Here is a 10432-nt window from a genome sequence, read left to right on the forward strand (position 1 = left end):
TTTAACAAAGGAAAACGTAGGCGTCGATTGCATGAGTCATTTGTAAATTACCGGAGGGTGATGCCCAATGTACGGTGATACTATTCCGTGTGTTGGCAATGGTTACCTGTGAAAATGTAGTCTAGTAGTGTCTAAGAGTTGTTTCCGGTTATGAGTTGTTCAGTGTGTGAATTTTAACCTTTATTGTACAGACGTGTGCAAAATGTTTGCCCAATGATTTGTAAGGTTTTTATATTTTCTCTTGTGCCAGATGTATAATGTTGGGCCCCGTGTTCTCTCTGGGTCCGTCACTATATGCCTGCGTGTGTCACGGTGTAAAGTGCCTTCCGTGACTTCAACGGGGTCTAACTTGTCCGTTTACCACGTGAACATTAGTGGTGTGTGCACCAACAGAAGTTTTTTTCTAGATGGAAAAACTTTTTGGAAGGGGGGGCATATGAGAGGTGCACTAAAGATATTTGGAGGATTTCTGAACGCGGTGCGTCGACAGTGGTGCGTCGGACAGCGGAGCGCTGTGCCTGCCAGCCCATCGTTGCGCGTGTGCGCGTGTGAAGGGTGTGTGCGAGGCGAGGGCGACAAAGAGCGTAGCGAGCACGAGGAGCGAAGAGGTGACATGTCAGAAAATCGAGGTGTAAAGGAAGACAGCGCAGTGGAGGTTGAGTCATTCAAGCGTGGAGGAGGCAGCCGTCGGAAGTTGGGTCCGTGCTGCCGTGACCTCGCTTGGATCACCGACGCAGGCCTACTGCAATCCTTGGAAGCGTGGAGGTGGCAGCCGATCGACTGCCGCCTCAGCCATTTTGTCCAGCGTCTTGCACTCTTTTTCTCGAACGAAAATTGTCAGGCGACTTTGACAGTTCCTCATGAACTGCTTGGCCACCACCAGGTCTCGTAAATCATTGTACGTTGTGGCCGTTCCCGACATCTCGATCCATCGATCCAATAGACTGAGCAAGCGTGCTGCGAATTGCTTGCCTGTTTCTGTATCAAGCGGCTTACTTCTACGAAACCTTTCTCGATAACCCTCTGCGGTGGATCGAAAATTTTGGAGCAGGGCTAGTTTTGCCTTATCATAATTCATTGAATCTGCTGGAGGCAGTCGACCGAACACACGGAGAGCCTCCCAGTCAAAGACATACTGAGAGCTGTAGCCCATTTTTCCTTGGGCCAGCTGTGCCTTTCTGCGACACGCTCAAAACGTTTGAGGTATGCATCTAAGTCATCCCTGCGATCGTCGAAAGAAGGGATTAACTTGTGTGGGCTAACTGCCGCTGAGGGCGCCGGGGGTGGGGGGTCTCGATTACCCCCACCAGCTTCTGCGATTCTTAATTTAAGCTGCAATCTAGGCTCTTCAGCTTCTGCTAGTGAATTTCCATGCTCGCGTTCGGTTTTTTGCTTTACGCTCTTCAGCCTCTGCTAGCGCCTTTTCATGCTCGCGTTGAGCCTCACGTTGGGCTGCACGAGCTGCGCGCTCCTTTTTGCAAAAAGGCGGGACAAAGACAAGACGAGTACTTGTTTTGCCTTTATCCCATTTTTGTTGCGCTGTTCATCTGCCATGAATGCTTACCAACTCGGCCGAATCTGAGTTTTAGCCATGTTCAGTTCTGTCATATCACAGAATGAATGCCGACGTATTTATGGGTGCATGCTTCATCTGAATGCTTACCAACTCGGCCGAATCTGAGTTTTAGCCATGTTCAGTTCTGTCATATCACAGAATGAATGCCGACGTATTTATGGGTGCATGCTTCATCTTTGCTCTGATTTTTCAATATTCAACTCTTTAAAAAGCTTCCTTAAGCGCGAGCTTATCAGTATTGGTTGCTTGAAACTTTTCTTTCTGTCGATGCCGTCCACTAAGTATTGCGGGACTTAATAACATGCTTATAATATAAATATTGCTCCTTGTGTTCATTGGCTTCTTGTGTTCAGAGCCATAATAAATGTTTCTGTCCACGAATCAAGGCGCTAATGTATTACGTTTATTAAAATACAGTTTGAGAAGCAAATTTCATATAAAAAACAAGGTCATGCAAACATATTTTTTAAAACTAGCCATGCAAGCCAGCACCGAGTGATGACAACAGTTTAATAAGAGGTGGAAAGCTAGCAGAAATTTATGTCTTGCATAAAATGAAGAAAAAGGAGGTAGTTCCATCTTAGTTCCAGCAGTAGTAGCCTGCGGTGTGGTTGTACAGTGAGCGTCAGTCTTGTGTAGAGCCAATAAGCAGTGAGCACATGATAAAAACTCAAATGGGCAGCAGCCACTGACGTTTGGACAAAGTGCCCGTGTCCACTTTGCATGTGTATCTGGCACTGCTTCCGTACAAGTGCTGCTTCTGAACCCTTGAGGCTGTGCCATGATCTGGAAGTGTTTGCAGAGAAGTGCACTACCCGAGCGCTCTACACATAGGTGACGCAGACTGTAAATGGTTTTGAAATGTAGTGTGCTACAAAATTTTAATATACGTATCTGTATTCACATTCATTGTGAACATAAGCTCTAGGCAAGTTCAGACTCATCTCGTAACCTCGACAATATTAAAAAGTTGTTTTTTGATGTTCTGATGTAAAAGAAAAATCTTGCATGATCTAAAAGTTTGCTCAACCCCGCAGCTCAGCGGTTACCCATGCGGCTGGCGGTGACTTGCATGTGCACGCATTTACAGGATTCATATGGTCCAGCGCATGTACACAAGCTCTCGCTAGTCTCCTCATCCACTCTCTTCGCAGAATCGCCCGCAAATGTCTGGTGTTTAAAACAAAATTGTTATAGCCTGTTTCCTACTGTTATTAGCGTTAATGAATTAAAGTTCATTTTTTCGTCATATCGAATGTCTTGTATAGAGTACGAGCACAGCATGCATGCGCATTCCTTTGTGATTGTTCTCTTATAATTTTTGTATATGCCAGTGGTGCATGATATTTTAGCACATGTGGCGATATCTCTTTCAGCGATAGATGCAGAGAAGGTCCAGCGATGAGCTCAAATGAAAACCGCTGAACCGTTGCGAACCGCCGCTACCAGTGCATGCCAGACGACTTCGATTCAAAGGGCTTTGAAAAAGTAGAAAACTGAAAATTGCGCTGCCCGCAACATTCTTTCCCTCTCCTACAGGGCATATTCACGCTCAATCTTTTCCGATTCCGAGAAATGTTCTGCCGAAAATGCCTGCCACTCGGTAATTTCATACGCCTCCGAAACGGTGCTCCTTTCGATGGACAACAGAGCAACGCTGCAAGCCTCTTCTCATCTGTTTATTTCACAGAATGAAGCTGGCTGCTGAAGAAAACGTTCTGACTAGGCCGAGGACGCCTCGATCATTCCGCGTCAACATACAAGCTATGACGGCAAAAACTTCCTTTAAACGGTGATTACACACATTTGAAAGTGGTCCTCAATTCGCACGTTGCTTGGACAGAGCAAACGCGTACGAATTTACTCGAAATACCAGGCCGAACACACCATCTCGAAAGCCCACTGACCGCCACCGACAGAAACACGTGTGACTAGGGACCCCTGCTCCTGGGCCTTCAGCAACAATGACGCCGTATGCGGTTGCTAGCGGCCCGAGGTTTCATATTCGACAAATACAACGTTGCTAATATCCCACATTTTAAGGACTAAACTATGACGTCCCTTCCACCCAACTTTCGCCAATACCTAGAGTGTAGAAAGGGCCTCTCTTTAGTATTCCTTCGTCCTGGCATTCAGACAAACGCAAACATCAAATACCCCGAAAAAGGAATATGATGCACGAAGGGTTCATTGTCAGGCCAATCATTGACCACGGTTCATTCCCGCTCTGGATGCTGAGTCCACCGCTGCGATGCAACCGTGTTTAAATTTGTACAGCTGCTTATAAAATGATCTCGAGTGCCTGAAGAGATCTGCAACATTGGAAAGCAATTTGACCAAATCTCACCACCGACATCTGACGATTTCGTCACTAGATGCGTCACCGCACGAATGAGATGCATTCATCTTACAGCTCCTGCCTGACAGTCACAGAATGGCTCTAGTATTCTCCACATGGCCTTAACATGCACGGAGACGCGCTGCGCGCAAAGAGAATAGACGGCGTTGGTTTCGACGTGGGTAGCGGAGTGTGTAGAAAGCTACCTTCACTAGGGTCGCAAAGCACTAGGGTCATATGTAATTCGCTACACTGATAGGAAATACCAAACTGGATTCCATTCCCCAGTTCACTACGACATCCAGAACGTGTTTGACGTACTTTATCTTCAGCATTCAATATGACCTAAGCAAGAGTCAAATAGGGGGCACGCTCGACATTGCTTTGGCGTGCCCAGACGTGCATAGCCCCACAATACTGCTGAAAAAAAAAGTTCGGATGGTAATACTATCTGCAGAGCCTTCACAGTGAATTCAAGATTTGGCTTGGTTAGACCGATAGAGCGGCGCGCTCCGTTACAAGTGAAGGGGAATATTATTGGAGCGGCTCTCTTTAGGCACGACGCTTGGGCTTTTTAGAGCCCGCATATGTATGCATGTGCCTTTCAGAAGAAACACTGTCTCTCAATTGCAGTACTTGCCTAAAAAATTCATTGTTTGGAGCGAAAAGCTCCACTTCTCGCATGCAAAGCTCGAGGTCAAATGCCACTTGGAATTGACATGCAACCGGAGGCACGCCGCAGGCGTGGTTGTGAGGTCATACTACGTGAATTGTCGCGGCTGTTACTGCCGCTTCGCCGCTGCGCTGACCGCCGCTCCGACAACAGAGCCAGAACCGATCAGCGGGATGAGTTCTTAGACTGAGCATCGGAGGCACCGGGCTTCTTCTGCGATCCCTAGGACGGAGAGCGTCACGAAGCCGCGTTGGCTAGGGATAAGTCACGAAAGCGGGCTCGTCGAGTTGATGAAACCGATGGAGAACGGGTGATACGGCTGGAGAAGTAGCGGCACAGGCAACAAGAGTTGCTGGATGCTGCGAACGTCTCCGCGTCGACATCGGCCACCTGTTCGGTTGCTTTCCGATCCATTTAACCTGGTTCAGCCGAGAAGAGAAACAGCCAGTTTTTTTTTTTCCACCTGGAAGCTGCTTGAGTGTTCTATTCAAGATTGCGCGCTTATTTACGGCCATATAGAAATAAGATGCGCATAAACGAGCGCGTTGCTCTGACTCAGCTTACCGCCGCCGAATCCATATTTGAGTTTTTATGAATAAAGCGGAAGACAAACAGCTGAACTTCGTTGTTTTTTTATCTCTGCTGGCATATTCCACTTGGAGTTCTAAAAAAAATGGGGGGGGGGGACTTAAGCTTAACTTTAAGGGTGTGACTTGATAGGGTAATCGATTAATTCCCATGTATACAGAACGTCAGTCTCTACATTGCATTCATAGATCCCTGGGAGTCTTCATACCCCTCCTGGTGCAGTGCGGCAGTGCTTACGCGATGCACCACTGCGCTGAGAAGGCAGGTACTCACAGCGGGGGCTTTTGTGCTGCAAGAGGTTTCTCTTCACGAGCGACGAATTACTAATTGAACTGCTGTCTGCTACGGTGCGCAGTTTGCACACCATCGCGTGCGAGGTACTGATCACGCCGGAAAGACACGTTACCTAGGTGGCACAACTGCATCCTAGTTCGCTCTTTGAGGACCACCTGCCAGAGGCATGCCTGCGGTCTTTAACGCTCAACGCCGCCACCGGATTTTCCGGTGAACGGGGCGCTAAAGCTATAGCGTTAAAAATGGAATCATACACACTTCATTACAGAGCTTTCCCGTATACGCCTCGGAGGAAGTAGAGCCATGCTGGAAAATTAGTGGAATAAACACGGTGTTGTTCCATCTCCTCGGTCGATGTTCCATATTATAATGCGTCGCTAGCCGAACATATTTCTTTCGCGATTGCTAGCATATTCTTCGAATACCCTCTACCCTGGTGCAGGCCCTCACAGTACCGCGAATATCAGAGCCCTCCTGTTGTGAACAGTCATTCTTAGGGGTGCTGTGCAAAGCCCAGATCAGAAACGCACATGCGTCGCTTAGTGTCCGCTGTGTAGCCACACACCAACACCAAAGTGCCAATTGAGGCGGTGTTGTGGGGTTTTCTTCAGAATCTATGTATCTTTGAATACCTCGAATTTTAGAATATCGAGGCTTTTCGTATAGGGTGCCTGTCGCATATTTATACAATGAATCTCACAAAGACAAAGCGTTTGCATCTCTTCTTCTGAGTCATTGCTGAGATATTTATGCCCTCCTTGAAACATACATCGGCGACAAAATGTAACGCTTCTGTTTCATTAGGCAACCGCATATGACTTTTGCATGGTTCGCCCATTGGCGTTGAGGCTCTCAAGGTCGCTTTCACTTCTGCACTTCCCAAATGCAGTGAAAGGTACCGTACACATTTGCATTGCTGTATAGGTCAGATATCCGACTACCTGAGAAAGGAAAATCTGCTGAATGATTCTATCCTGAAAACACCGTGAGATAAATGCGTCAGAGTGACTATAGGCAGGTATGCTTTATTTGCTTCTATAATAAGGAGTGAAACGAGTAATTGTGTCGAAAACAACGTGCGTTTTTATTCACAGCCGTAGCAATAATGCCTTAGGCCTGCCCACCATGCACATCAAGCATTATTATCACTAAAATAAGGATATCGCTCATCGCTAACACCACTTCAAGAAATTGTTTGAAACACAGGGAAGGAAGTTATTTTCTTAAGAAAAACTAACGGTAGGAGTTCATAACATCTCCTAATTGGTGTTTCGTGTGCCGCAGATAGATGCTCTACGACGTACGAAGAACACATTGTATGGCTGTCTTATATGCAACGTTCTTATGTAGGCAACCAGTTGTGGACACAGACAGGAACGAAGCACGGCTCGTTACCTAGTTCTGTCGTCACAGTATGTGGATCGAGCTATTTGCGCCTGTGATGTTAAGCGGCGACATCAAAGCTCATCTGCGCGTCGCAGCTGCATACCGATATGATAACAGCAGCAAGGCGTGACAGGTCGTTCAAATTCAAACGATGGATAAAATGCTCTCTCGTGTTTATTGAAAGGCATTTACAGGTTCTGTTGGTTTAGTGACACGGTGTCAGAGACACCACCTTTCCTTTACTGGTTTTACCCTTAGGTACTATGCCTGCTGTCTAGAGCAGCTAGAGAAGAAAATGATATATTTCGAAATTCCAATAATCAATCGGAGATCATACCTTGAAGCTGTCCACTGGCTCGCGAAGCAACTTCAATGGACCGCCCGGTGGTCCCAGCTTGCTGATGGTTACCCCAGCCAGACTTATCAGGATCAAAGCAACTGCCCGTAGCTCTGCCATTGCCGTCTCTGAAGAGGACGCACTGAGCACAGAACTCCAAAGCCGCCTATTTATTCTTTAAGAGAATGTCGCTGCGCTTTGTGGGAGTGAAACCAATTTACTCTGTGACAGTCAACATTGTCACTTTCCGTCTCTTCCATTCCGGGGCCAGTCAGTGCCCAAAAATGACAGCTCGCTTTAGTAGAATGTGTCTCCCCTGCGGGAAGACAGCAAATAAAATAAATACAGAGGACGAACCTTCGTGCCACCTATCAGTAGTGGGCATGGTGCAGTTGCGAGTGATTTTCATTTTTTTTTTGCAGCTGGCAAGGTATCGTCTGTACACAGCAGAGAGATCAAATCAGTTATTTGCACGTCCCCTTCAACCCCGTACCCCAATGATAGTGGTGCTTTGTTCACGCAAAACGCAAATATGTGTAAAAAGCAGTAGAGCACGACCGCTACCAGTGCTCATCGCTGTTGTGGTAGATGCGTTTCAGGATTGGCTTTTGCATTAGCCGCTTGAGAAACCGCTATTTGACAGAACTCCGCAGGCCTTGTCAGATGATAACTCGTATAAAGAAGGGGTGAGGTTCGAATCACGCCAAGAGCTCGAAGTGCATCTGGGCGTATTGGTGATGGCTTTCCACCAAGTCCAATTTTTTTTTTTGTTATCCGCTTAAATTTAGCGTGACGTCTAGTATCTTGTCAAAAATTGTTATAAACAGCAGGATCGCTTGAGATAGGTTACTGAAGTGAGATGAGCAAAGCCCGAAATGAAGGGGGCAGGTGGACCCCTGAGGGTTTGAATGCATGGCTAGCACCCTAATGCTGAAAACGTGGTAGAAATTTCATGGTAGACGTTCGCTCTGTCTACCATGAAATGACGGAAAATTATTTGTACGAGAACAAGTTTGAAGCAGAATAGCTTGGTTATTGGCGATCCCTTTGTTTCGCAAAACGAAACCACGTATGTTTTTATAGCTTGTAAAGTATTATTATGCGAATGTAATTTTAATACAATAATAACAACGCAAACACCGCTTTCCTGAGCCGAAGATCTGATCTCTCTGTAATATAAAGGATTAATTTGCAAAAAAATACATAACATTATCAAATACCACACAATAAACCAAACTCCTTTGATTGCTAAAACTGGATATTAGAGAAAATTACCGGCAATGTAACCGATTTAAGACAACGCAGAAAATGTTAAAGTTAAACCCGCCACTCCATCTTCCCGGAGCTACTGCTACTAGGACTTGGTGTTGTTAAACTTAAATCTTTGTGAATATCTCATAGTAACATTTCTGAACCATTGTACATTCACCATTTCTGGTATTCATCATTTTTTAACATCTGAAAAAAAAATTGTGCCTCCAATCTATGTTGTGAAGGTGGTTGGAGAGCGAAGCTGTAAAACGACACTGAGTTGTCTATTGCGACGTCACTTGAAAATTCACAGACGTGACTCTACAAAGAGGGAAGCCAGAGACAAGTGAAATGTACTTGAACTGTTTGCTGTATGCCTGATTTCAATGGAGATATGCTGTTTTGTGCTCAGTTTTAGCCTGGCGTTTTTTGCTTACGACAACGACACGGAAACGCAACCGTAATGTTTAGCGGGAAACACGCGCGGGGAGAAGGAACGTGCATTGCAGTGTTAGCAGGTGCCGTTATCATACATTATGCGGTTTGCAATAAGCACGAGGGCTTCAAATGACTTCAATCCCTTTCGAAGCAGCTGCAGACCTAATGTTTACCGGAATGCGTAGTCGCAATTGTTGGCACGCCGCGCCTCAGAAATATTCTTTCCCTTAGGCGCGGTTTGGGTATCCACCGAGATGTGTGCGACACGCGTCAATTACTTACATTACATTGTCTGACGGGAAAGGCGTCGCACCGAACGGACAATGGCGTTCCGTGGACTCCTTGTAAACGCTGCGCACACGCTGTCACGTCCCGCTCTTAAAGGTGAAAGTTAAACGTCCTCCAGTTTATACTTTTTTCACTTTTTGTTATTTGTAGCCAACTCTGCCCGTGCCGTTATCACCCATTATGCGGTTTTGAACTTCACACGAGAGCTACCAATGATGTCAACCCCTTTCGAAGTAGCTGCAAACGTAATGTTTACCGGAAAGCGTTGGACGGTGTTTCCATTGTATATAAAAAAATAACTAGAAATTTTACGCAGCGCCTGAGAAGCAGAAATTTTCAGTATGCTATATAATAAAGCGCTCACTAGACATCAGTAAATTTATGCTTCGTTTTCTGCAAAAAGATTGCATTTTCGAGCCTGTTTTTCTTTACCCTTGCGTTTCTTGTTTATGACGCCACGAAAATTTCTTTGGACGGTAGAGGTATACAGCTTCGCTGTAAAGCTGTGGACTCACGTTATTGCTTTTATAACTATCGCTTACATAACTCAGTACAAGCAACGTTAACCCCTAGCCATTTTCTTTAAGTTGGTTGTGAAGCTTTTCTCGTGCTCGAGAATTCTGAATTTGTGGTATTAGTGGGAGTGCAGAAAATCTTTATTGCTTGCGTTCTCTTTGCTTCTATAAAAAGTTCAGAGCCTGAGTACCCGACCCTTGGAACCCAGAGGCTTGGAACCCGACCCCGGCGGCCACGTTTCGATGGAGGAGGAACTTAAAAGGCGCCCCTGTGCTGTGCGATGTCAGTGCACGTTAAAGATCCCCATGTGGTCGAAATTATTCCAGATTACTTTACTACGACACCTCTTTCTATCTTTCTTCTTTTAGTCTCTCCTTTCGCTTTTCACTTAAGTCTATTTACGTGCTGTGAGTGCGAAAGCATTAGCGTGTAATCGTGAGGGTTCGACCTGGACGCAGGTTGCGCACTGAAAAATTGGAGGGGAGGCAATTTGACGATCTAAACTACGTGAGGCCGAAGCCTTTCCGCTCGACTTTGGCTACTACTGCTGCTGCCTGTGTTAAAAGTTATTAATTAATAATTATTCGTTACTGGTTAATGACTACTTAATATTTACTACCACTTATTATTTACTAATTACTAAACCCGGCGCTTTTTACGTCCATTCTGTTTTTGTTTCAGCGTGCTGTGACGACTCCTGGTGAATGGGACGTCACACCGTTTTTCGACACAATTTTTGATTTTTTT

General features: G+C 45.8%; 1 protein-coding gene across 1 annotated transcript in view; it reads right to left on the reverse strand.

The window, feature by feature from the left end:
* LOC144097295 (uncharacterized) overlaps positions 1 to 7312 on the reverse strand; it is a 34001-nt gene extending 26689 nt beyond the window's left edge. Inside the window, exon 1 of the mRNA XM_077630041.1 lies at positions 7193 to 7312. Coding sequence (XP_077486167.1) covers positions 7193 to 7312 — 120 coding nt within the window. The remainder of the gene's footprint in view (positions 1 to 7192) is intronic.
* Positions 7313 to 10432: the final 3120 nt, after the last annotated feature.

This window comes from Amblyomma americanum, chromosome 7 (genome assembly GCF_052857255.1).
Source record: "Amblyomma americanum isolate KBUSLIRL-KWMA chromosome 7, ASM5285725v1, whole genome shotgun sequence".
NCBI classification, from domain to species: domain Eukaryota; kingdom Metazoa; phylum Arthropoda; class Arachnida; order Ixodida; family Ixodidae; genus Amblyomma; species Amblyomma americanum.